The sequence below is a fragment of the Borostomias antarcticus genome (genome assembly GCF_949987555.1).
Source record: "Borostomias antarcticus genome assembly, chromosome: 10".
In the NCBI taxonomy this organism is placed as follows: Eukaryota; Metazoa; Chordata; class Actinopteri; order Stomiiformes; family Stomiidae; genus Borostomias; species Borostomias antarcticus.
The window spans coordinates 9,644,262-9,671,761 of record NC_140243.1 but is presented as its reverse complement, the minus strand read 5'-3'; the positions used below and the strand labels follow the sequence as shown (position 1 = coordinate 9,671,761).

The 27,500-nt window shown below is 51.9% G+C and overlaps 2 protein-coding genes across 2 annotated transcripts in view; one reads left to right on the top strand and one right to left on the bottom strand.

Annotated features, from left to right (window-relative positions):
* The window catches only part of palld (palladin, cytoskeletal associated protein), a 56,577-nt gene extending 37,122 nt beyond the window's left edge, over positions 1-19,455 (top strand). Inside the window, 13 exon segments of the mRNA XM_084444978.1 lie at positions 6,607-7,141; positions 7,143-7,336; positions 8,533-8,671; positions 9,210-9,311; positions 10,522-10,560; positions 12,023-12,244; positions 12,799-12,948; positions 13,401-13,489; positions 14,403-14,535; positions 16,431-16,638; positions 16,731-16,896; positions 17,017-17,150; positions 17,278-19,455. Of these exon segments, the coding sequence (XP_084301104.1) occupies positions 6,607-7,141; positions 7,143-7,336; positions 8,533-8,671; positions 9,210-9,311; positions 10,522-10,560; positions 12,023-12,244; positions 12,799-12,948; positions 13,401-13,489; positions 14,403-14,535; positions 16,431-16,638; positions 16,731-16,896; positions 17,017-17,150; positions 17,278-17,438 (2,272 nt within the window). The 3' untranslated portion in view covers positions 17,439-19,455.
* A 2,079-nt stretch (positions 19,456-21,534) lies between these two features.
* Positions 21,535-23,627, bottom strand: cbr4 (carbonyl reductase 4; the record flags this gene model as incomplete). The annotated part of the gene is made up of 5 exons (XM_084443820.1): positions 21,535-21,811; positions 21,951-22,085; positions 22,626-22,762; positions 23,144-23,264; positions 23,483-23,627. 5 exons carry the CDS (start codon positions 23,625-23,627, stop codon positions 21,633-21,635), a joined length of 717 nt encoding a protein of 238 aa, XP_084299946.1. The 3' UTR covers positions 21,535-21,632.
* Positions 23,628-27,500: the final 3,873 nt, after the last annotated feature.

Sequence of the window (27,500 nt, the reverse complement as noted above, 5' to 3'; positions counted from 1 at the left end):
GCTGGATTAGCCGACACCCGTCGTGGGAGAGAACAGCGGCGGTGTCTCCACGACCAAGCTCTCCTGGTCCCGTTCTCTCTCTCTTTCTATTCGTCTGTCCTCCCCCCCTCCCTCCCTGCCCCTGCTGCTAATCCCATTTGATGGCGATGTCTTTCCCATTCTGATCCCAGGAAGAATGTCCTCGGCATTCCTGCTATACAGGAACCCACTCCGCCAAACAACAGACAGAACGAGTCAACGAGAGACAGAGAGAGAGAGGGAAGGAGAGGGGGAGGGAGAGAGAGAGAGAGAGAGAGAGAGAGAGAGAGGGAAGGAGAGGGGGAGGGAGAGAGAGACACACAGAGGAAGAGAGTCCTAGCACACTGATTGCTATGTGCCCTCCTCACCTAACTCTAATACCCTTCAGTATGAGATGACTGCTTAGACTGATTCAGAGAGAGAGAGAGAAGGAAAGAGAGAAAGGGTGCGAGAGAGAGAGGGAGGGAGAGGGAGGAGGAAGGGAGTTATAAAGAAAGGGGCAGATGGAGGAGGGCAACCCTGAACTGTTGGTCTGGTTGGAATGAGACGCACGCTCTGTGCAGCTTTTACAGAGGGGGAAAAGTAAACAGTCTGGTTGTGTTTTATGTGGTGTGTGTGCAATTAGACAGAGAGAGAGAGAGAGAGAGAGAGAGAGAGAAGGAGATGAAGAGAGAGAAGGGGGGGATGGGGTGCAGATGGCGGAGGAGGAAGGGAACAAGACAGAAACATGTAGAGCTTGAAACGTTTGGAAGCGAGGAGAAGAGAACAAAGGCAAGAGAAAGTCCCGGCGGTGAGAAACTAAACGAACGGGCGTCAGTGACAAAGCAAGGCTAAACGTTGCTTCATACTCCGCGTATTGATTTCTTGGCTCACTTCAGCAACAGTGTGTGCTCGTTGCCAGCGGAGCGCCTCGACATCAGGGGGCCAGTCAGCCCGCCAGTGTGATTGTATGAGTGCACTGAAACGGTCATGGAAACTTGGACGTCTCCTCCGAGTCTCTCCTGGGAAAGAGCGCTGAGCCAAACATAGGGTGGAGTGTGTGTGTGTGTGTGTGTGTGTGTGTGTGTGTGTGTGTGTGTGTGTGTGTGTGTGTGTGTGTGTGTGTGTGTGTGTGACGTGTGCGCATGCGTGTGCGTGTTCACGCTAGTTTGTGTCGGTGTGCTCACACCTGTGTTTGAGCGCGGTTTCGTTGACGAAAGTTGATCTCGATCAGAGATGCATCTCCCCCGTCGGTGTGAAGGTGAGCGTAAACAGCCCGCGGGCTGAGAGCGGGGTGTTGTCTGAGGAGATTCCCGTAAGCTGTTATTTCGTTATTTCACCGCTGTGCTCGAAACCTACAGCGTGGAACATCACAGAGACCCATCCCACCAGACAGACCCAGCTGTGAAGACGACATGATGGAACCTAAAAGAGCTCATTGTTCCTCAGTCCCGGAGGGAGGTTTTTAATGGCAGCTGCTCTGAGTTCAGGTTAAATTGAATATGAATATGAAGCCTGTGAAGCCATTCCGAGCCTGACACTAAACTTCCCAGACGATCACACACCAAGACAGACAGTGAGTCAAGTCAGTCAGTCAGTCAGTCAGTCAGTCAGTCAGTTAATCAGTCAGTCACCCAGTTAATCAGTTAGTCAGCCAGTCAATGAGTCAGTCAGTCAGTTAATCAGTTAATCAGTTAGTCAGCCAGTCAGTCGGTCAGTTAATCAGTTAGTCAGCCAGTCAGTCATCCAGTCAGTCAGTCAGTCAGTCAGTCAGTCAGTCAGTCAGTCAGTCAGTCAGTCATCCAGTCAGTCAGTCAGTCAGAGTGACAGCTTGTATTGGGTAATACTGTGTTTATGTTTGTGTCAGAGAAGTGCAGGTTAACACATCAGTAATGAGGATGTACTGTAAGGGGGAGTGGCCATCACTGAATACAAGTGAGGCCAGCGTGAACCAGGTGTGCTCAGGCATGTGTGTGTGTGTGTGTGTGTGTGTGTGTGTTGTGCTCTCAGATTTACCCTCTCGTTCCTTTGCTGGTGGGCCCTGGCTCAAAGACTTGGTCTGGACTCTGGCTCAAGGGCTTGGTCTGGACTCTGGGCAGAGGGTCTGTTCTGGACTGTGCATCACTGGCCCAGTCTGAGACCTACAGGTGGCTTTGTCACCACCTCAAGTTTGTTTCCGCGGTAGCGGTGCAGTGTCACCTGGGGGGGTGTTTCCACGGTAGCGGGCAGTATTTGTTTTGGGGGGTGTGATTCAGAGCCTCATAGAGTGAGGCTGTTTTGGGGGAAATCATTCAGGCTTGACAAGGCCATGCTTTCTCCAAGCCAGAAACATGCACACAAACGTGCACTGGACTCTGCTAACACACACTAGGAAATAAATACAGTGTAAGTCTTTCTTCCTCTTCTTCCCTACCTCCATTCTCACTCTTCAGACTGTGGGACACGTGAGGTCAATACAGTAGCTGGAGTTGCTTCACATCTTGTTTTCTGTTTCCTCTGTAGTTAAACAGGTAGGCACGAATAGTCTCTCTCACACACACACACACACACACACACACACACACACACACACACACATTGCAGGAAGCATCCTGTTGTTGTTGTTTTTGTTGTTGTTTACAGATGGAACCCGCTTATTACCCGCTAATTATACAGAACAACATCCTGTTGGCCCATGGCGGCTTCCTGCTTTCAGTGCTGGCAGAGGCCAATAAAACATCTCCCTACTATGCATACAACTATATCCACGAGAGAGAGAGAGAGAGAGAGAAAGGAGGGAGAGAGAGGAGTGGGAGGAGAGAGAGAAGGGAGAGAGAGGAGAGGAAAGAGAGAGAGATAAGGAAGAGAGCCGAACAGAGAGGCTGATGAGAGAGAGATGTGTGTTGACTAGAGACGGCAGGAGAGTGGAGGGAAGAGGAGGCGGCCATGGCAGAGGTCCGACCGCTGCAGCCCAGGGCTCCGAAGCACACGTCCAGCAAAGTCTCTTGGTCAAGCTGTTCACCGGTCACTTTAGCTCACAAGGCTGCTGGTGTGTCCAGGTACTATAGCAGCTGCAATGACAAACGCAATACCAGATTCCCTGTTTCACTTTCCACCATCAGGGTAATGTGACTGGTAAGTCAATCAGTTCCTGCTGGCCCCTCCTCCTCGGCCGGCCCCGTGTTAAAGAATTTACACGCAGGATCGCGTCCAAGTGAAAGTATTTTTGATGAGAGAAGAGAAATAAAGTTTAACTGCTTTGGCTATTTATACCTCTAAATGGAGGGAGAGAGAAGAATTAGGAGATGAAGAGAGAGAACGAGGGAGAGAGGGAGAGAGAGAGAGGAAGAGAGGGAGAGGTAATGTAGCGTTACATTTGGACTGCCAGAGAAGCTGGATCCGTCTCACACTGTAATTCTGGCCTCCGTGGGCCGGTTGGCTTGGCCACGCCGCGGCACAACACTGGCCCGTTGGCATGGCGACAGTAGGTCCCTGCAAGGCCTCCCTGTACCACAAGAGAGGGAGGGAGAGAGAGATAGAAAGAGAGAGAGAGAGAGAGAAATGGAGGAACGGAAGAGGGTTTCGTCTACTTTTCAGAGAAATGGAGAGGCTGTTTTTTCGGTGGCCAGGCCGTACCTTCCACAGAGGTTCAGCGTGTCCTCACATCTGTTCTAGCGAGTTCTAAGAGATCTTTTCATTTTTGTTTAACCTTTATTTATGCTGAATGTCCAAATGGCCCAGGGTTTCCTCTACAGTTTGATTTACTACAGGAATCTTGCCTTTGTTCTCAGGGTTTATGGCCAAAGTGGTCAATTGGCCCTCTGCTATCAGGGCTCATTCATCTGGCATCTAATTCAAGACAGATACCTCCAGGTTATCTGCTGCATATCTCGTCTGTTCATTGTAACAGTGTTCGGATGGCCACAGTTCAAAGTATCAGGGTGCAGGTGACCCCTCTCTCCCTGTCTGACCCTTTCCCTGACCCTGCCTCTGCCCTGTCCTAGAAGCAGACCTTTACAAGGGCTGTTAAACTGCTGCTGCAGCCGCAAATCAGACACTGACCTTAGAACTGATGGGCCATAGAAATACCGGACCACTCAGAACCGTACAATATGAAATACGCACAACAGTCGGTTCAGTTGTGTGGAAACGTATTTAGATTGAAGGAAAATGTCAGAGTGGCTCTAAGAGGCCTGCTATTCAGAGGGACAAACAGGGCATACATCTCAACATCATGTGAGGGTTGTTTAGTAAATTTGGCATGACATTTCCCTATTTGAGGATTGGTGGCCATGCAGAGAGAGAGAGAGAGAGGAGCAAGATATGAGAGAGAAATAGGAGAGAGAGAGAGAGAGAAGAGTGACGGAGAGATAGGAGAGAGAAGGGCAAGAGAGTGATGAATAGAGGTGTTTGTTTGGAGGTAGCTGCTCTATCTAAAGAAAAAGCACCTTTTAAGGCAACCAGATGATGTCAGTTACAGCTGGCTAGCATCCACTCTGCCCCACCGCGCGCGCACACACACGCATTCAGGAGAATTCCAGAGGAGAGAGAGAAAATAGGTTTGAGATATATTTAGCCCGTGAGGGGGTTATACAGTGTGATATACTATATGCAGACGGGCACAGCCATTAGGAGGGGGCAGTAAAACCGCGAGGGGCAGGCAGGCGTTTTTGTTTTTTACCGGGTCTCCACATTCTTTCATGCGGAGGCAAGTGAAGGCGCCGGGCTAGCGAGGGAGAAAGACGAGGCGCTGAGGAAATGAAGCACCCCCCCCTCCCCCTCCGCTTGAGCGGCCGAGCGCTCCTGTCTGCGCCGCTGCCGAGAACACAGCCAAAAAAGGAATGAACGTTCGGAGGAGGACTGGAGGCCCGGGCTGCCTCCTCGGAGCTGCCAGAACATCCATGGAAAAGAGCGCTTTCGGCGGACGCTCGAACGCGGGACACTGAGGAGGGGGGCAGAACGGGAGATCAGAGAGGTCGCAGATAGGCCGAGACGCTCTGGTGGATTAGGAACCACGCTGTCGAGAAACACGCCGGGTTTTATGACAGAGCAAAGACGTTTCTGGGGCTTTAGTGGCGGTTCCAGAGTGCGCGTTCGGTCCTGCGACTGTCGGCCCTCTCGTGAGGGGAGCGTGTGATTGGTCAGGAGGAGCCCGCGGGTTTAGCAGTGATCCTGTTCGTGTGGAGAATCAGTCTCCTGGTGCGCTCACTGTCAGATCAACAGTCAAATGCTATTACAGTAGGTACTTAGGTCAAAGATTGCATACCTCCATTTTGAATGTTTAGAGAGAGAGAGGGGGAGAGGGGGGGGGGGTGGCGAGGGGCTTATCCCTTGGACTCTATGAAATGAAAAATTGAAAGAAAAAAAAAAAAACTCTGAAAACTGATTATTCAACATCTGGAAGAGATTTAGACTGTCAGGGCCGGGTGGAGTCCTGACAGCAAGTAGGCCAGCGGAGCTATCGAAGGCCTCTCTGACTGAGGCTAGCTGACCTACAGCAACCAGTCGTCACGCACAGACGTCAGCTCACGCCACCGCTGACGAGGCGGGCGCGCGTTTCTCTCGCCTTGCGAAGTCTCTGTCCTGACGGACGGGTCGTCATCGCGCTATCGCCGCAGCGCCGGGGAAGTTGTAAAACGAGGCTATGCACTCGCCCTTTTCCCCTTCCTGACGTGTTGTCGACAAGCTGGGGTTTTAACAAGTCTTTATGGAGGCTGATAGGCTATCAGTCCCTGCTGTAGGCGCAGTGGTTTCCACCCCAGAACACACACACGCCCCCCCCCCCCCCCCCACACACACACACACACTTCCTCACACACATGCATGCATCACACACTCGCACACACACATTACTCGGTTGGCCTGCTTGAACTCCCTAACCCCAGGCCCGACAGCCTATCCATCCCGGCCCAGGGCAACAATGTCAGGTCTCGTTCCTGAGAGGCCCACCGCTGTGATGTCATCCCCTCGGCTCCGTGTGTGGTTACACCGTGACCAGCAACGTCCTCAGAACGCGTCTGAAACCTTACAGCGACGTTTCTGCGCGGCCGAGAGGCTGATCCTCTGCCATTGCCCCGTTGTTGACTCCTAAGTGGTAGTTTTCAGATCGAGAGAGAGAGAGCAGGGCCTTGTGTCTGTCACGCTGAAATGGATTACAGCTGCAACATTTTTACAGTTCTGCGAGCTGGTATCATGGTTATCAGCTCCCCTAGCATAGTAGAGGGTTTGGAGGTAGCTGGGTACGTGTGCTGTAGGATGTGCTGATTTGAGATGGGGGGGGGGGGGGGGGGTTAGAAGACCAGTCATAGCTCCCTGGGGTGTGCTCTGACCCCTGAAGTAGATCTAAAGCTCTCTGTCATGGATGTGTTTGTGTGTGTGAGTATGTGTGTGAGAGAGTCATTGTTTCAGAGTCGGTGTGCGTGACCCCGCTCCGATTCAGATGACAAGCTTGTTTCAACTTAGTCCAGCGTTGATCGGGTGTCTGATGTCCTCTCCAACGCTCTATCTGTCTAATGTCCGCGCCAACGTTCTTCTCTGTCTGATGTTCTCTCCAACGTTCTGTCTGTCTGATGTTCCCAACTGAGCGGCGGTGTGACCGGCGTCCATGTTGTCCCCCTCTCTCCCTCCCAGGAACGCGGCCCAGCTGAAGCAGCTGCAGGATCAGATCTTGCTGGAGCAGCAGGAAGCAGCCAGTTGGCTCCAGCACCAGGAGCAGGAAGTCCCGCCCCCGCCACAGCAGCAGCAGCAGCCCCAGGAAGTTGCCCCGCCCTCTCCTCCTCTCCCCCCGCCCCCCTCCTTCCAGGAGCTGGAGACCAGCGCCATGCAGACCAGCACCTTCAACTACGCGCGCCCCAAGCAGTTCATCGCCGCCCAGAGCCCTGGCGGCGGCGGCCCCCCGGGGGGCTACGTCACCCAATCCTCGGGCTCGTCCGGCTCCAGCCTACCCTCCCCCCTGTCCTCCCCGGCCTCACACAAGCCCTTCGGCAGGGTCAGCCTGCCCCCCTTCCAGCAGCCGCCGCCCCCCTCCTTCGCCAAAGCCGGCATCCAGGACTCCCCTGGCTCGCCGTCCTTCCCCCCGCCCCCGCCGCCGTTCCTCAGCGCCGGGAGCCTCCCCTCGCCCTCGGGCGCCGCCGCCCAGGACTTCCCGCCGCCGCCGCCGCCGCCACCCCCCTCCTCTGCCCCTGTCCTTCTCCGGCCCCGCCTTCTCCCCGGTCCTGTCCGACTGCTCCTCCCCCTTCGCCTCCGTCCCCCCGTCTCCGGCCTCCAGCTTCCTGTCCTCGGTGCTGCCCTCCTCCACGCCGTTGACGCCCGCCACGCCCCCGGTCAACGCCCTGGGCCTGCCCAAAGGCAACGGGACAGTGTGAGTACACACACACACACACACACACACACACACACACACACATACACGTACACATACACATACACATACACATACACACTCTTGCTCCACACACATACATATTGTAGACTCCCTCTCTCCACACACGCACATGCACACACACACACACATACTCACACACACACACACAGACATACTCCCTCTCTCCACACACACACACACACACACACACACACACACACACACACACACACACACACACACACACACACACACACACACACACACACACACACACGCATGCTCTCGCTTCACACACGTATGTTCACAATCTCTCTCAGCCCCTGTAGACTAGACTGTAAGTGGTGGTGCAGCGGTCTGAGCCTCTGTGTTGGTTCTGGGGAAGCCCTCCCTGCTGGCTGGGCAAGTTGACATGTTTACATTCTTATCCAGCATGTTTACAGCACAGCGCTGGCCACAGAGGGCTTTTAAACACACACACCCAGGCCAAAAACCTCCGCTCTGAGTCCTGAGGTGTGTGTGCGTGTGTGTGCTTGCGTGCACGTCTTAAGCCAGAGGCGCTATCCCCATTTCCTAGGAAAACGCACACCAGGACTTAAGCACGAGGGGTGTGTCAGTGTCAAACAAACAGTCGGATGACCATATTTAGTTAACATCAGGGTTCACGCATAGCTGAGATCCTAACACGCCTCTGGGCATTCTCCTCAGCAGAACAACATTTCCCAGAACCACCCTCCCTAGCCGGACAGACCCTCAGAGCTGGGCTTCGTCCGTTGACCCAGCTTGATAGAGACCCGGGCCGATGCGCACGATACTGGCTCTGACTGCTCCGTCCTAAAATGGCGGGCTGGTCAGCAACACTCACTCTGTCTGTCAGGCCGGCCTTCTGGATCCAGGGCTGTTCTCATCTCTCTCTCTCTCTCTCTCTCTCTCTCTCTCTCTCTCTCTCTGCTCGATCGAACCCCTCTCTCCTGCCCTCCCCTGGTCTCCCCTCACCCTGGCATTCTTGCAGGAGGGGAGGGAGATAAGACAGCGTGTGGAATGCTGCAAATGTCCAGATTAGGGGGATGAGAGAGAGAGAGAGGTACATAGAGAAGCAGCGGTAGAGTGTGAATGGGTTCCTAAGTTCTAAGCGATACCATATGTTTGAACGTTCTGACCCGTGGGGTGTTCTGCTGCCGTGCGTTCCGCAGTGCGTTCCCCAGGAAGTCGGCCAGGTCCACCCCTCGCATCGCCTCCGACTTTGAGATCCAGGGCACCAAGGACGCCGTCATCCAGGACCTGGAGAGGAAGCTGCGCTTCAAGGAGGAGCGCATGAGCAACGGACAACAGGTGTGTGTGCGTGTGTGTGTGTGTGTGTGTGACCCTATGGATGCTGATGGCTGTGTGCCGGGAACAAAAGTGACCATTATGGAATGGGAGTGTCCAGTAACACATCCTCATCATCATCATCATCATCATTAACACTCATTAACAAGCCCTCCATCTTTTCAAGCTAAATCTAATCACTCACTATTCAGAGAACGCAGCAGAACTCACATAACCCACATACTTGAGATAGATCAGAGCTAGTCTAATGTAGACATGCTGTGATTACAGGCTAGAGGGTCTGTAAGGGTCCTAGCCCCAGGAGAGTAGGAATAGTCCATACACACACACACACACACACACACACACACACACACATACACACACACACACACACACACACACACACACACACACACACACACACACACACGTTTTCTCCATTAACATGGCCCCTCCCTAATTCCTGGGCTCAGACAGCCCACCTGATCCTGTGTTTGTGTGTGTGTGTTTGGGCGACTCACACACTAACCCCTCCTGATCCATTAATCCCTGCTTCCAGAGGTTAACCTATGAGGAGAAGATGGCTCGTAGGCTGCTAGGGGCGGACAACGCCGCCACGGTCTTAAGCGCCCAGGAACCGGAGGAGGAGCCAGCCACGCAGGTACGCTAGCCCCGCCCCCTAGGAACACACAGCTGGAGGAAACCGTACACACAAACATGCACACTAAACACCACACACACTTACACTACACACACACACACACATGCGCACACTTGTCACCATCGTACTCCACCAAGGATCTCAGAAGGGTGTTCCAATGTGCAAACACTTCCGTTAAGACTTGTTTATTATGTTTATAGCACAAATTGATGTGGTCAGGACAGACAAGGAGGCCTCTCCCAGCACGTGTGAGCCAGTGTGAACCAGCAGACGGATTCAGTCATGAACGCTGGGCTTATTGACGCGTGTTTCAGTCTTGACTTTTTACACGGGGAACGTTATGTTAAGTCTGGGAGTAAACAGGGTCCTCCTCCTCTGTTTATGAGACAGGCTACTACATAGTGTTGACACACACACACACACACACACACACACACACACACACACGTATGGTAGCGTATGGACCTGGTTCTGGGTCTAGGTGTGGGCCTGGGTCTGGGTCTAGGTCAAGGTCTAGGCCTGGGCCTGGGTCTGGGTCTGGGTCTGGGTCTGGGTCTAGGTCTAGGTCTAGGTCAAGGTCAAGGTCAAGGTCTGGGTCTGGGTCTAGGTCTAGGCCTGGGTCTTGGTCTAGGTCTAGGTCTAGGTCTAGGTCTAGGTCTAGGTCTAGGTCTAGATGTGGGTCTGGGTCTGGGTCTGGGTCTAGGTCTAGGTCTGGGTCTAGGTGTGGGTCTGGGTCTAGGTCTAGATGTGGGTCTAGGTCTAGGTCTAGGTCTAGATGTGGGTCTGGGTCTAGGTCTAGGTCTAGGTCTAGATGTGGGTCTGGGTCTGGGTCGGGCCTGTCAGCTCTGTCTGCTCTGCATGGCTCTGGTCTGGCCACTCTCCTGCCTGTACGCCTGGCCTGCCTGGGAACGCACCAATGCCTGTCATGTACAGATTGATAGGAAGTGTATACATGTACATAATGTGGTGAGGATAATGATGATATTATCATACACTTCCTAGTCTGGGAGCAGGTATGGACAAACACACACACACACGCACACACACATACACGCACGCACGCACGCACGCACGCACACACACACACACACACACACACACACACACACACACACACACACACACACACACACACACACACACACAGTGTTCTCATGATGTGTCTCCATACACAGAGATGTCACCTCTCTGTTCTTCTGTCTCTTCACAGGGCAGCAGATCACCTGATATAGAATCTGTCCCTCAAAAGGTTAATTAAGCCTTATGCTCCTTTCTCTCTCTCTCTCTCTCTCTCTCTCTTTCTTACCCCACCCTTCTCTCTTACTCTCTGTGTGTGGTCACCACCCATGTGTAAGCCAATCCTCGAAGGGCTAACGTTAACTGTAGCTGTTGTTAAGCTCCTGTGTTCTCACACTGGGACTGGAACAGGACTTGCTCTGGGAATGAGCCGATAAGAGACAAAACATTTCGACAGAAAGCTGAAGATAAAACTAACCAACTAACTCATTCATTCACGGTCCTGTTGCGGTCACGGATAACGCAGCCTACCTACCAGCCTGCCGATGGCCTTGCAATCACGGGAGTGTGTGTGTGTGTCCAGTATTAAAGCCAAGAGACCCCCCCCCCCCCCACACACACACACCCCCACCCAGACTCTACTACAGTATGAGCAGTGTTAACAGTGTGTACGGTGTGTATAATGTTTGCATGCCGCGCCTTTCTCCCGGAGAGAGACGCTTGCCCGGGGTCTCGGTCTGTCGCTCGCTCTGCGCATCACCGCCCCCTGTCTGCGGCGGGGGGCCGACTCGACCACCTTGTGTGTCTCTCGAGTGACCCTTTCCATCCCCAGGGTTCACCCTCATCAGCTCCGCTAGGACGCGTTCTCGTGCATGACGCATGCGAGCTCTTCACACATGCCGAGTCGCGTGAGTCGAGCAGGATTATGGGACATAAGAGGAGAGGAAAGAGGAAGAAAGGGAGAGAGAGAGGAAAAGAGGGAGAGAGAGAGAGAGAGAGGTGGGGAGGCGGGGCGGGGGGAGAGAGGGAGACGCAGCTGCATCCGAGGCCTGTAATTATCTGTCTGGCGTGCCATCAGTCATCCCTCGTCTCCAGATGGTCTCTGCGCCTCCCCAGGCCAGGAGCATCCAGGGAGGAGAGGAGGATGACAGATTGATGGAGATGGAGGGAGAGAGGGGTGACGGGGGGGGGGGTGAAAGACTCTCAGGGAGAACGGGGAATAGCGAGAGAGTGTCTAGAAAGACAGGCGCTGAACGATGCGTGCTGAGAGGTGGGGGGGCGGGGCGTTTAATAGCTCGCCGCGGAGAAGTGTGTACGTGTGATGGAGTGATCGTACGTGACGCGGATCGGCACGCCGACGGAATGCGCTTGCTCAACGGATTTCTGATGGATCACATTTCTCCTTACAGTGTCTGTGGGGTTTTCTGTTCTGCCAGGAGGGGGGGCTTCAGCTATACAAGTCATTAACACAAGACCCCCTCTACCTCTCCTTCTCCCTCTCTCTCTCTTTCTCTCCCTCTCTCTCTCTCTCTCTCTCTCTCTCTCTCTCTCTGTCCCTCTCTCTCTCTCTCTCTCCCTCTCTCTCTCTCCCTCCCTCTCTCTCTCTCTCTTTCTCTCCCTCTCTCTCTCTGTCCCTCTCTCTCTCTCTCTCTCTCTCCCTCTCTCTATCTCTCTCTCCTCCCTCCCACTAACAGGAGTACAAGGTCTCCAGCTTCGAGCAGCGTCTGATCAGCGAGATCGAGTTCCGTCTGGAGCGCTCGCCCGTGGAGGAGTCGGACGACGACGTGGAGCACGGCGAGGCGGCGCCCGGCCAGGGGGCGGCACCCTCCTTGGACCAGAAGCTGAAGCACTACAAGGTGTTCGAGGGCATGCCCGTCACCTTCTCCTGCAAGGTCGCCGGAGACCCCAAGCCAAAGGTCAGAGTTCACTCGCATCGTCGTCGACTGTACTCACAGGCTCCACCAAAATAATCACCCCACTGCCATGTTTTTCGCCGCGTCCCAGCGAAGCAAAAGCGTCGGTGTTCCTAGACGGTTATGTCACGCCGACGACGCGCGTGTGTGTAACACGGTCAATATTATGGTTGGATTGTTCTGAGGGGCTCAATGTTGTTGAATGGGGAACATTCTCACTACAGACACATTGTTCTCTGGGCTGGCATGCCGGCGTGTGCAGGGCAGGACAGGACAGGGTGAGGCTGCTCTTCTGTGTCTGGGACCCGACCGTGACCGCGGGCCTGGGCCGGGCCGGGCCGGGCTGTACCTGGCACGCAGAGCTCGCTAATCACAGGGTGACGACAGGTCCCGTGGTGACAGAGGAGAGGAAAGTGAGAGAGAGACAGAGAGAGAGGGAGGATGGATGGAGGAAGAGGGCGGGGGGCGGGGTGGGGGGGGTAGAGTGAGGACACACACACACACGCACACACACACACGGCGGCGATGTAACTGTGTGTGTGCTCTGTGTGGCGAAGGTGTACTGGTTCAAGGACGGGAAGCAGATCTCTAAGAGGAGCGAGCACTACCGGATCAGCCGCGACCCGGACGGGACCTGCTCGCTGCACACCGCCGCCTCCTCCCTGGACGACGACGGCAATTACACCATCATGGCCGGGAACCCCGAGGTGAGGGGACGGGCCGGGGGACACACAGGAACACACACAAACACACACATATACACACACACATAAACATCTACACGCGGGCGCACACAAACACACTCACAACACATACACATACAGGAACAAAAAAAAAGGGAAAAGACACATACACACACACACACACACATACACACAGGAGCACAAACACACAGGATTAGCAGGATCTAATAGTCTGGCTGCCAGTGTTGACGGTGTGGGCCTGGGCAGCAGCCATTAGTCAGAGGAATAATAGGTGTGGAGATAACGGTCTCTAGCCAAGACAGGAAGCAGGCGTTGAGCAAGACAGGAAACCCCGAAAGCCTTCATGAGGGTCGAGAGTTCAGCCTCGAAGTTCCTCCATTTCTCACATTGGGTTAAACCTCTCTCTCTCTCTCTCTTTCTCTCTCTCTCTCTCTCTCTCTCTCTCTCTCCCTCAGGGGAGGGTCAGCTGTACAGGCAGAATGATGGTCCAGGCAGTGAACCAGAGGGGTCGGAGCCAGCGCTCCACCCCTGGACACATCCGCAGGTGAGGTCACTCTGAATCACGCCGCGATTGAGAAGGCGGATAGACAAACTCTCATTGGTTGTGGTTCATAAGGACATTGTGCTTTGCGTTTGGCAGGCTGTAGCTGGCTATTCACTGTTCCTGTGTTTCAACACAAGTACACACTCGCAAACACGTCCTCTTAATCAGGTGTATGAATGAATGCCCTAAGTTGCTGCAATTGTTGCCCTTTTTGAAAAGGGTTACGGACCATATAAAGGGTAAGTCTAGACTTGTAAACCAAAACCAGAGAGATTATCTTGACTGAGTTTTGATACTGAGAACTCGCTCTTCAAGTCCTGTTTGCATGAGTAAATAGACGGGAGCACCTTCTGGCTCTACTTTATTCTGCTCTACTTTCGATCTACTTTGCTCTACTCCACTCTTTTCAGCTCTGCTCTACTCTGCTCCATTCTACTCTACTCTACTCTACTCTACTCTACTCTACTCTACTCTACTCTACTCTACTCTACTCTACTCTACTCTACTCTACTCTACCTGACTCTGCTCTGCTCTGCTCTGTTCTGTTCTATTCTATTCTATTCTATTCTATTCTATTCTATTCTATTCTATTCTATTCTATTCTATTCTATCCTCCTCCTATCAGTGGCTCTTCCTCCTATCTCTCTCTCTCCTTCTCCCTTCCATCCCTCCGTGGCCGCGCTCCGCTCCTCACAGCTGGCCCGTGTTACTCCGCTGGTGATGACGTAGTTGTTGTGATCGAGCAGGAGGACAGGGAGCACCGGGGAGGTTGTGACCTTTCCTCAGAGGGCCAATCAGAAGCAGCCTTCAGAGGCACTGGGTGTACTGGGCTCTGCTGCCAGTCTTAAATAAAATGTTAACCCCCCCCTCTCTCTCTCTCTCTCTCTCTCTCTCTCTCTCTCTCCGCCCTCAGACCCAGGTCCAGGTCCAGGGACAGCGGTGACGAGAACGAGAACATCCAGGAGAGGCACTTCCGGCCACACTTCCTGCAGGCGCCCGGTGACCTCATCGTCCAGGAGGGCAAGCTCTGCCGAATGGACTGCAAGGTGACGCCACGCCCTAAAACCCACGACGACAGCCCCGCGATTCACCCAGAACATTTCTCTGTAATAACAGCGGCAGGGTTCTAAAGAAATGACAGTGCAAGGGTTCCAAAGAAACCGGATGATTACTGTAAAGGTATCCGGAGAAGGAACACGCAGTCTCGAAGATGAATACCTGCACAGAGAAAATACTTCATCATAGGATTAGAAACTAGCGCAGATCCACCCACTAATTCGGTGTGTTAGTGATGGGGAGTTTGTGTGCGCGTGCGTGTGTGTGTACAGTATGTGTGTGCGTTAATGACAGGGAGTGTGTGTGTGTGTGTGTGTGTGTGTTGGTGAGTCCTAGTTCTATAGAGAAACGGGGGGAAGGTGACATGTTTCTGCACCAGTCTGACGCTGAGGGAGGGATCAGGGAGGAGGAGAGAAAGGCTGGGGTCACTTTTCTGGGATTAAGTGGGATCCGTCTCTCACTCTCTCTGCATTTATCTTCCTCCGCTAGCTTTTACCCTCCCCACCTGGTCTCTCTTTTACCCTCCCCACCTCGTCTCTCTTTTACCCCCCCCACCTGATCTCTCTTTTACCCTCCCCACCTCGTCTCTCTTTTACCCTCCCCACCTGGTCTCTCTTTTACCCTCCCCACCTGGTCTCTCTTTTACCCTCCCCACCTGGTCTCTCTTTTACCCTCCCCACCTCGTCTCTCTTTTACCCTCCCCACCTCGTCTCTCTTTTACCCTCCTCACCTTGTCTCTCTTTTACCCTCCCCACCTGGTCTCTCTTTTACCCTCCCCACCTCGTCTCTCTTTTACCCCCCCCACCTGATCTCTCTTTTACCCTCCCCACCTCGTCTCTCTTTTACCCTCCCCACCTGGTCTCTCTTTTACCCTCCCCACCTCGTCTCTCTTTTACCCTCCCCCACCTCGTCTCTCTTTTACCCTCCCCACCTCGTCTCTCTTTGACCCTCCCCACCTCGTCTCTCTTTTACCCCCTCCACCTTGTCTCTCTTTTACCCTCCCCACCTGGTCTCTCTTTTACCCCCCCCACCTTGTCTCTCTTGCCAGCCCCCCCCCCCCTCCTCTCTCTGCGCTCTCTCTCAGGCGCTGCTGGAAAACGATGTTACGAAAACTGATATCAAACAAAAACAGCGCTGTACAGGAATTCACACACTCTGAAAAGAAACCCTTTTTATATACTTGCCAAGAATAAACAAGAAAGAGTCTCAGGATGTCCTGGGATTTTAATGTCACAGATATTTATAGACAATATTTATTTTCAAAGCGTTTCCACATTTTCCACGCCAAAACATCGGCTGGAGGCTGAAGAGAAGCTGAGCTTTTACTTATCTTACTTTTCACCGCTTTCATCACTTAGTATGACACACACACACACACACACAGGAACACACACACACACACGCACACACACACACACACACACACACACACAGGTGGGCTGTGCTGGGCAGATCTGAGGGAGGGGCAGGGGTCGGGTTTCCCTGGCATGCAAAAGGTGCTACATACAGGTCATTTCACAGGACCGCCAGTTCCCATGAGAAAACATGCAGGACACCAGACTCCCTTGGACAAACACCAGACACACACACACCAAGCTCTGGTGCAGTCACACCCTGCTGTTACACACACACACACACACACACACACACACTGCAACACAGTGCTTACTGTGCTAATATTCCAGCACATTAACTTTACAAATAAACAAGCCTCATTCACTCAACAGAGTCAGACCATCACATTTACTGAGTAAATAAACCTCATCATGAGTCTGCCCTGCTAGGTGGCTGACGGCCGGTGTGCTGCCCCCTGCTGGTCAGTGGCTTTATCATAAGTATTGCCTGCTGGGTAGTAGCTGACAGAGTGGTGTGCTGCCCCCTGTAGGTGAGTGGCCTGCCCACCCCAGACCTGATCTGGCAGCTGAATGGCCAGACCATCCGCCCTGACTCCGCCCATAAGATGCTGGTGAGAGAGAACGGCGTCCACTCGTTGGTCATCGAGCCCGTGTCCAACCGCGACGCCGGAATCTACACCTGCATCGCCAGCAACCGCGCCGGACAGAACTCCTTCAACCTGGAGCTGATTGTCGCAGGTAGACGCGCGCGTGCGCACACACACGTACACACACACACGCTGGTGTCAGAACCTCAGTTCACCAGAGTAACACTGTGCTCTCGTCGTCAGCCAAAGAGATGCACAAGGCCCCGTCGTTCATAGAGAAGCTGCAGAACACGGGCGTTGCCGAGGGTTACCCCGTGCGTCTGGAGTGCCGCGTGTCCGGCGTGCCCTACCCCCAGATCTTCTGGAAGAGAGAGAACGAGTCTCTGACTCACAACACGGACAGGATCAGGTAGGGCGCCGCCGTCGCCGTCGTCTCTCCGGGATGACGTCCCGTGTTAAAGTGTTAAACGGAAAAATCCGTAAGCGGAGGATGGCACTCACGTGTGCGTTTTTCCGACTCCTTCCCCAGCATGCACCAGGACAACTGCGGCTACCTGTGCATGATCATCCAGCCCGCCATGAAGGAGGACGCCGGCTGGTACACCGTGTCCGCCAAGAACGAGGCGGGCATCGTCTCCAGCACCGCCCGCCTCGACGTCCACGGTAGGTCTCTCTCTCTCTCTGTCCGACACTTACAGTTCAACACACAGCTTTAGCATCGTTGATGGTGTTCAGCCTGTCCTCATCCTCTCCTCATCCTCTCCTCTGCCCCCCCCCCCCCCATACACAGCCCAATGGCAGCAGCCCAACCTCCCCAAGCTGAAGAAGGTGCGTCCCTCAGCGAGCCGCTACGCCGCGCTGACAGAAAGGGGGCTGGACGTGAAGGCCGCCTTCTTCCCCGACTCCGCCCCCCTGCAGCCCGGAGGCCTGGTGGAGAGCGATGACCTGTAGAGACCAGCGTGGGGCGCTACCGCACGACCCCTGATCCCCAGAGCCACCAGTCCCTGCTTCCAACAACGCCTGAGACGTGCTCCTCTGACCTTTGAGGGAGGGGGGAGGGGGGGGCTACTACTACTACTACTACTACAACTCCCTTGAACTGAAGGATTCATGATGATGGGAAATGTAGTCCTTACTGTCTTGGTCATCTGACACGCCCCTCGATATCTCACTCAGTACCAATCACACATACATCTCCAGGCTCCGTTTGAACGGCCATCTCTGCAGAGTTTTACTAATCCACCCTCGACGACCGCTGAAGGGAAGCGTTCAAGCAAAAATTTCACAAAATGTCCTTTTATGAGTTTCCTGCCTGGCCTGGTGGATCCAAGAGAGACTTGAAGGGGGAGTGTGTCTCATTGTAACATTGGTTCATGTATATTGATAATAACACTGCCGCCATAACACAGTCCTGTCTGCGAGCGGCGGAGTCCCAGTGCCTGAGATACCGCCAAGTGTCTCGACTGAACAACGGAAGGTTTCACCTTGAATAAAGTAGTATTGATAAGCATGTTACAGAGGAGCCATTTGTAATATCCCACTGTGTGTACAATATCTGTGATAGATGCCTTTCTGATGATCTTATGAAATACTCCCCCACAGATCATGGCACATCCAAGGGTCAGGGTTATGTAGATAGGAACGAACAGTCCTCTGGAGAGCGAGGGTGGCGGTTGGAGCAGTGATCACGTGTCCCGGGACCTGAGTGAGGATGGACAGAACCCAGAAGAACCCTCAGGTCTGTTTTTCTATGGGCATCCCAGGCTGATCAGGCTGGCAGCACAGTGACGGCAGCAGTGCCTGTTTGTAGTTTTATAGCACCGTACTATCATAGAAATCACTCTGGCCAGGTTCTACCGTAGGTTTAGTTCAGTACCATAGACATCAGCCTGGTCCGGTTCTACAGTTGGGTTAGCTCAGTACCATAGATGTTGCGCAAGGCAGGGCCTTCAAATACTTTTCTCTGTTTTCGTTGTTGAGTAAAATGACTGAAAGTTCAAACTGTTTAGTGACTAAGGTGTGAGATAGAATGTTGGCTGAATGACGCCGGTAGCTCTCAGCTGATTGGTGGAGAGGGCCTTTTGGGAGCCAGCAGGTGTGGTAGGTGTACAGAGTAGAAGGAAGCAGAGGCGGGACGACAGGGGTAGGCAAGGATGAGGCAAGGTCAGGTGACCTGACAGCCCAGCGACAGCAGTCCCTCAGAGCAAGTTGGCAAGACGAGAGGGAACACAGGAAGTTTTTCAGAATTCGACCCACGGGATGTGAAGACGGCCCACGGATGGATGGAGGAACTTTGTTGACGATGATGTCATGATGATTGTGTTTCTATGGTGATGACTGATTCTGGAGGTGGTTTATTTTCTTTTATTGATGATTTACTCTAGAAATTTTAAATCTTCCCTGAAATGAAACAGTCCTGATGAAGATTTCAGTGTACTGATCACACTCCACAGATTGTTTTATTTTTGTATGAGGAGGAAAGATGCATTTGCCCTCCCCAGAAACTTAAATTATATTAGCGATCCTTCCTTTTCTCAAATGTAATCCTGCCTGCATAGAATATCATACCAGGGAACTAACTATACTGTATATTGCCTTAAATAATCACTGACTGTAGGCCTGTTAAATCACAATGTCTCTGCATGTGATTTTGAAGCACTTGTACAGTGCCAAATGACTTATGACAATCAATTTAATTACAAACGCAACTTTTTTCATTATTCCATTATTCATTTAGGTTGCAGGTTTGCAACAGTTAACGATAAGTAGAAAGGTACAGTATAATGCACAGAATTGTATTGATATATCATTTCTGTCACTTCTGTATTACCAGCATGTTTCACTCTGCCATGCCTGCGTTCACATCTACAACTGTTGTGATTTCTAAGCCGATCTGTGTATGACTCTGTATATGACTTGTTCTGCTGATATTATTTTAGTTTATGAAAGATAATAAAAATCAATCTATCTTGAATAATGTGAGATGCTGTTATTGTACAGTAGATTGTAGAAGGCCCTTTGCAAAACAATGTCAATCACTGAGAACTTTTTTTTATTAAGAAATTTATTGATTTATGTGTTTCTATTCCACAATGTCATAATAATATTCTCCTGACTACACATGGTTTAAGTTGTAGAATAACATTTGGGTTAGAGGTTAGTGTTTGGGTGACAGAATAGGACCTTAACCATAACCTTATCCACAGCTCACACACACACATCTGAGTCTACAGATAACGGTGGAAAGACAGAGAGAAGTAATACAGTATAAAGAATTGTAGGCAGCACACACACTCACACACACACACCCTGCAACATAATTTCAACCTAGCCCTATCCTCTAACCCTTGATGGACCGTTTGTGATGTCACCGGTGAGCAGCGAGCCGGTTGGGCGTGGCGTGGAGGGGACTGAGCATGCTCCAGCGAGGTATGTGTGTCTCCGGACTAGAGGAAATAACACATGACATCACAGCATTTCAGATCTCTCCGCACTGAGCGTAACGGTGACCTCTGACCTCATCCATCCACCCCGCAGGTCCACAGATGTAACCAGACACTCAAAACATGCTCTAAAAATATCCCCCCCACCTAACCCCCTCCAGCTGTGGTCAGACCCCTATACACAGGCCCCATCCTGGGGTGGACCCAGGGGGCCTGTGGGGGTGTGTGTTTGGGCCGGCCCTGTGGGGTAGGGGGGGGTGGGGTCTCCCAGAGGAATGAAACATGAGAACTTTGGTCAGTGCCAGTTGCCTCTGAGTCATGGAGAGTAACAGCATTAAATCTGCTGATCAAAGTGAAGACCCAGGGGGCATGACAGGCTGAACAGGGCCAGACTTACTGGAGTCAGCGAGTTAGTCACGACTGCCTGTCACTCAAACTAAGCCACACACCCCCCAGGGTGGAGCTGTACCCAGTGACTCGCAGCTCTGTAGACACGTCGACAGACCCCCCCCCTCCAGGGATCAATATACTACAGAGACACAACTACAGGCCCAAGTCTGAGGTTCTGGGGGGCAGAGAGATGGTCTGGACCTTCATTTGGACATCCACCCCCATGAGTCCCTAAACCATACAGTGCCCCACTTCATGAAAATGCCACTCTTTCTTTCACACGCAAAATACATCATACATGATTCATGTGTTATGTGCCGCCTCGTCTCAGTCCTGACCAGTGTAACCAGTGTGGTCAGGAAGCTTCAGCACCTCGCTTCAGTTACAGTATACTATACTAATGAGCTGTTACTTATTTTAAATTCGATTCTGGATCACAATTCCTATGCAGAGTACTGTTTAAGATTTAAAGGCAATGTAACAGACTTGCAAAGGGAAGGAACTTTTTTTCTTTCATTGAGCAGTTCTTTATGAGATTTTGATTTCGACACACAATTATACTACTACACCACATTGCTACTACAGTTCCATAAGCAGACCTCCTCCATGTGGATCATGGCCTGACTTCTTCAAGATCCCCTCACTGATTTTGCCCATGTGTGATCGTACAATTATGGCTGTGTAGCCAGTTAGCTGTGTTCTGCAGCCAACACCAGTCTTCTGGCTGGTTAGCTGTGTTCTGTGGCCAACACCAGTCTTCTGGCTGGTTAGCAGTGTTCTGGGGCTGACACCAGTCTTCTGGCTGGTTAGCTGTGTTCTGGGGCTAACACCAGTCTTCTGGCTGGTTAGCTGTGTTCTGGGGCTGACACCAGTCTTCTGGCTGGTTAGCTGTGTTCTGGGGCTGACACCAGTCTTCTGGCTGGTTAGCTGTGTTCTGGGGCTAACACCAGTCTTCTGGCTGGTTAGCTGTGTTCTGGGGCTGACACCAGTCTTCTGGCTGGTTAGCTGTGTTCTGGGGCTGACACCAGTCTTCTGGCTGGTTAGCTGTGTTCTGGGGCTGACACCAGTCTTCTGGCTGGTTAGCTGTGTTCTGGGGCTGACACCAGTCTTCTGGCTGGTTAGCTGTGTTCTGGGGCTGACACCAGTCTTCTGGCTGGTTAGCTGTGTTCTGGGGCTGACACCAGTCTTCTGGCTGGTTAGCTGTGTTGTGGGGCTGACACCAGTCTTCTGGCTGGTTAGCTGTGTTCTGGGGCTGACACCACCGTGTAGCCAAGCAGGCGTTTGTCTCCGGGGCTGATGCCCGTCTCTGCCGCTACATGGCCAGCTGCAGACCTCCGTCCACCACCAGCACCTGTCCTGTGACATAGGGCGACTCCAGGAGGAAGGCCACGGCCTGGGCCACCTCCTCAGGCTCCCCGAAACGCCGCAGGGGGATGGACTGCACCCGCTCCTCCTCCCTCAGACCCGCCGTCATGTCGGTCCGGATGAACCCTGGGGGGGAGAGGGGAGGGTCAGGGTCAGAGGGGACAAAACCACCTCTACCACTTGAGAGGAGACGGAACAGACAACAAGAGAGAGAACAAAGGAAGGAAGTGGGGGGGGGGGGGGGGAGAGAGTGATGAGGTTCTACCCGGGGCCAGGAGGTTGACACGGATGTTGCGTGAAGCGACCTCTTTGGCCAGCGAGCGTGTGAAGCCCTCCAGGCCAGCTTTACTGGCGCTGTAGACCGCCTGACCAGCGTTCCCCTTCAGACCCACCACCGAGCCTACACAGCATGGAGGTCAGCATCAATAACTGGACACAACAACCAGGCCCTTCAATAAACACGCCACATACCACCACCTAGTGGCCAGACTAGAAACATGTTTACTGTATTGACATTACATTACACAGGACCCCAGAGGTTGTTTATTGGCCATACGGCAATTACACGGCAATTACACAGCAATTACACGCACATGGATTTACAAACACACACGGAAGTGAGCAGCAACACACAAACGGAGACATCGAAAACAGTTGGATATCTCTCTACATATTAATGTGAGGAAAGTGTTCTTATGTCACAGGTGTCACTGTGTCGGTCATCAGTACTGCTTCCACTCACTTGTCACCTCACTGGCCTCCGATCTTGGGTCCTCTGACTTACACAACATCACTGACCTCCTCCCAAAGCTACCTTGTAAAGGCTGGCTAGCTTGATGGTGTGGGTGGGCAGGGTTTCGTTGAAGGAGAGGGTTTAACCAATTCACCTCACCTAAAATTAGTTTATTATAATATAGTTATTGTTTCCTAACGTCCATACCTATGTTGACAATGGCTGCTCCCTGAGAGTGCATCATGCCCCGTAGTGCTGCTTTGCAAGTCAGCATGCTCCCCAGCAGGTTGGTGTGGAGCACAGCCAGCATGTCCTCTGGTCTGGCCCTCAGCAACAACCCGTCTCTGGACGGACACACACACACACACACACACACACACACACACACACACACACACACACACACACACACACAGAGAGAGAGAGAGGGATATTTATAATGTATATTTCCTATTTATCCTAGTCACACACACACAGGGTTAGTCCCCAGCAGGTTGGTGTGGAGCACAGCCAGCATGTCCTCTGGTCTGGCCCTCAGCAACAACCCGTCTCTGGACACACACACACACACACACACACACACACACACACACACACACACACACACACACACACACACACACACACACACACACAGAGAGAGAGAGGGATATTTATAATGTATTTTTCCTATTTATCCTAGTCACACACACACACACACACACACACACACACAAGCATCCTACTTGTTGATGCCAGCAGCATTGACAAGGTAAGAGATTTTTCCACATGTCTTCTGGATCAACTCAAACGTCTTCTGCACATCCTGCTCCTTGGATATATCACAGCTGAATGCCACATGGTCAGCTAGAATACAAGGGTAAAGAAACTCCTAATTATTTTGAATGTTGGTCATCATAACAGTCCGATTATCACCGGAAACCTCCACCAAGTTCACTAAACACAATGAATTGGACATTGGATTGAGATTGTTGTATCAGTATACTCCGTGGAATATGCTGTGACCAATTCAACTATAGTCATTGAGGCAATACAAGTGGAGGTAGGTAGGCTCCTGTACCAACCTCCTTTCAGAGAAGCCACGGCAGCCTGGGCAGCGTCCTGGCTCCTGGACACCACGGCCACCCTGCAGCCTCTGTCTGCCAGAAGGCGAGACACCGCCCTTCCAATGCCCCGAGAGCCCCCGCATACCACACACAGTCTGGACATCACCACTGCCGGAGAGAGTCGGAAAAATATTGCAAAAGGACTCTGGCTAGCTATACTATTAGCTGCATGCATCCTATTCTAGCAAGCTAGCTACAGCCTCTCATCAACTTAGCTAGCGGGTTAGGTCCCATGCTATGTATGCCAAGCGATCACACCGAACACTTACTAACTTTCAGACCAGGAGGCACACGTTGAAATTGGAGGCTATCAAGTTATTTGGGGCGTTTATTCTTTCTTTAAGTGTCCTTTGTCAATATAGCTTGCTACTGGAAGTTGACATTACGCTCATGTAAGTCGCCATTGTTTCTGTAGCTGCTACCAAGTTTAGTCACACGAGGGCGCACGTGACACGCAAGTAAATTAGTGACATTTTAACACATGCAACCTCTCTCATCAACAGGCACTTGTCAAAAATAACATTGTAGTGGCACCCGCAACGTGTGATGGACTATATCCTCCTCTGTTGCAATAGGCCTCATCAGCTATTTATAGTTCTCTTCCATATTTGCATGTAAAGAGGGGAAATGTACACCAAATACACTACGACATTTCAAAGCTTTGTGATTGGGTGTATGTCTGTGTGTGTGAGAGGGAGAGAGATAGAGAACTTGATTTGTATTCAGACCATCATGCCAAGCAACAAGACCTAATATTCCTCCTTCACACTTCAGTAGTCTAATTAAGCTTGTTGTCACTCTCCCCCTATAACCCCCCCCCCCACACACACACACACATAGAGGCTCTCACTAGCTCAGATAGATGCGCCTAATTTCTTGCTTGCTTACTCACAGACACATTCATTATTTATACACTATGACCTTGTGCCTATAAACACGTCTCATTCAACCGATCTCCATGGTAGCTCCACTCATTTCATTTATTTATTTGAACAGGGACAGTACACATTAATCAACCACAGGTGTAAATGTGTCAGTCTTAGCAAAAAAGCTAAATTTCCACTGCTCTCACTCACCCACAGTTACAACTAAACTTCATGGTGAAGAGATGGATGAGGACAGAGGAGGAAGAGAACAGAGTGATGGGAGGAAGAGAAGACAGAAAGTGACTGTTCTGTCCGTCGGCCAAGTCTCCAGTGTCTGTGAATGTTCTTGGACAGCAGACAAGCAAGGTCACTAAGAGTGCTGGAAAAAGTAGAGGGAAGAGCACACGCACACACCCACACAACCACAAACACGCTTGATTAGAAACACGACGATTTCACATTGTGGAAACCATTAGCTTTTATTGTTGTGGTCTTTTATTTATTTTTTTAAAGAAAATGTGCTATTCCCTCTGATACTTCAGCATGTTGTGCACACAGACCTGTGCCAACACATGGATGCCAATTTCACCATCAGACATACAGTATACTATATAAAAAATCATCATAACCCAAAACATAATCAAGTAAGTCACCTTGGCATTAAGGAGAATCCTGTTTAGTTGAATAAAGCAGACTTTAGTGCTACCTCGGGTTCCCACAAGGACAGTTACAGTAGGAACATGTCACGTTGGCAGGAACACACTAAGCAACTGCCCTAGTCGTCCCCGGCAGGCAGAGAATGTGAAGACAATGCACGATTATTTGATCAATCAACGATGGTGGAATTCAAAAGAACTAGGCTATACACTGCTGTTGTAAATTGTGTGCATCAGGTCTGAATATGCACACGGTGCCGTAGGCCTGTCATGAGTGAGAAGCTCCTTGAACATGAACAGACAGCACTAGACATGCAGGAACCCGGCTATACCAGGTGAGGTGGCAAATGCAGTGGAACGTCGGGTTCATTCTACACAGGCAACTGAGAAGGACGACTAAATCAGTTCAAACAGTGTTTCGTACCACTTTTTTTTTTTTTTTTTTTTTTTTTAAACAGCCTCTCTCCACCCACCACTCCATCTCAGAACACAAACCAGGACAACCCCCAGTGGTCTGTCACACACAGTGGTCCCCATCACCTCGCAATAAACATCCCCTCAAACAAACACACACACACGCTTCATCAGGGTCCAGCCACTGCAGGGCTAATATGAAATGTTCAGATCCAGCACCAGCCGGTGACACAAAAATGGCCTCGACTCTCCAAATGTTTGAAATCTGACCCATGGGCTGAGAGCTCGGGCAGAGCTGGCCCAGCTACGGCACCGACGGGCCAGAGTGTGCCGCCCAGCCCCAGGTCAGCAGCAGAAGCCCCACAGCTCTGGAGGTCCAGGGGCCCCGGCCTCTCCGTGGCTACCGTCCTGTACTGGACAGGGGAGGCAGGAGGCTGCAGACACCCAAGCAGACAGAGAATGTCATTTACAGTCTAGGACACACAGTCTGATGTGAATCAGTACAATACCAGCAAAACGTATCCGATTGATTTGAATAGGTCGCTGTGGTTCTTGAGGTTCGGAGGTTTCACTCACTGAAGCTGCCTGCTGCCGACCCCCACGGAGAATAAGCCTAGTCACAGAGTGGACACTGAGGGGGCTGAGACTGGACACTGAGGGGGCTGAGACTGGACACTGAGGGGGCTGAGACTGGACACTGAGGGGGCTGAGACTGGACACTGAGGGGGCTGAGACTGGACACTGAGGGGGCTGAGACTGGACACTGAGGGGGCTGAGACTGGACACTGAGGGGGCTGAGACTGGACACTGAGGGGGCTGAGACTGGACACGAGCGCCAGGGGGACAGAGTGAGAGGAGGTCCTGTTCTTTCTCGGATGCTGTTGATTCTCTGAAATGATGTGAGAGTTGAAGGACCGGGGGTTCTGAGAGGATGTGAGAGTTGAAGGACCTTCAGGGTTCTGAGAGGTTCCTCGTCCGAGCTGAACCCACCCAATCGCAGCTCGTTCCTTCTTTGTGCTTTATGTTCCAACAAACAACGACAAAACAACAACCACCGGTAGCAAACCCAATTTAACCACACACAAAAATCATCATTCAAGTCTAGAAAACAGTTAACATCAAACACATTATACATACTTACTGTACAGCAAAACCCTAGAACTACTGTAGATCTAGAGCTAAGGAGGTCGTCAATGGGTAGAAAACTACACGTGGGAAGCTACCATCGGGGAGTGATTTCCAGAACAGGTTAGTTGTAGAAGAGTCTTAGCTTTATTAGTAGTAGTAAGCAGAGTTTTGTCTCATCGTAACAAGACAAGTTAGGGCTGAGTACCAGGATGTGCAGGAGCACCAGAGGGACGACCTTCATGGCTGTGTCTGGCCTGCTTCCATGCCGTGTGGACATAAATATCAATATATATTAAACTGTATATCAGAGTTGTGCATGGTTGCTGTATGAGATTGCTGCATGTCGCTCATGTGATGTAGAGCTATGTCTCGTAGGGTTAAACTAGCATCTGGAAAAGCAGCTACGATGGTCAACAAGTACAAAAAGAATATACAGTAAGTAACATTTGATTGCAAAAATCTATTCTGGAGTGTAAATCTTTTAACATATCAAAAGGCAAGACCAAATAAAAACCCTACAAAATGTCTACAACCCCCCCCCCCCCCCCCTCCCCCGAACAGCAGATGGCCTCCATAGTGTTGGACCCACATGAGTCACCTTCTCCCATGCTCCTGGATGACTGTCTGGGACAGAGATCTGTGCAAATGTCATCGTGTGGGTGAGGCCCCAATTCCAAACCAATTCCCGGTGCCTCAACCCCCCTGAGGACCTGCTGAGAGGAGAAACCCCCGTCTGGCACGTGGGAGCGGACTGCTGAGACACGGCCCTCCCAGGCCTCAGAGGGCATGAACAGGGCCAGGGATCAGAACAGAACCAGACTCATCTTACTGCACTGCATATGCTGCTGATCGCTCCCATCTGCTGTCTGCTTCACTCCCGCGGGCCTCTCGTCAGGCTCCAGTATAGACTAC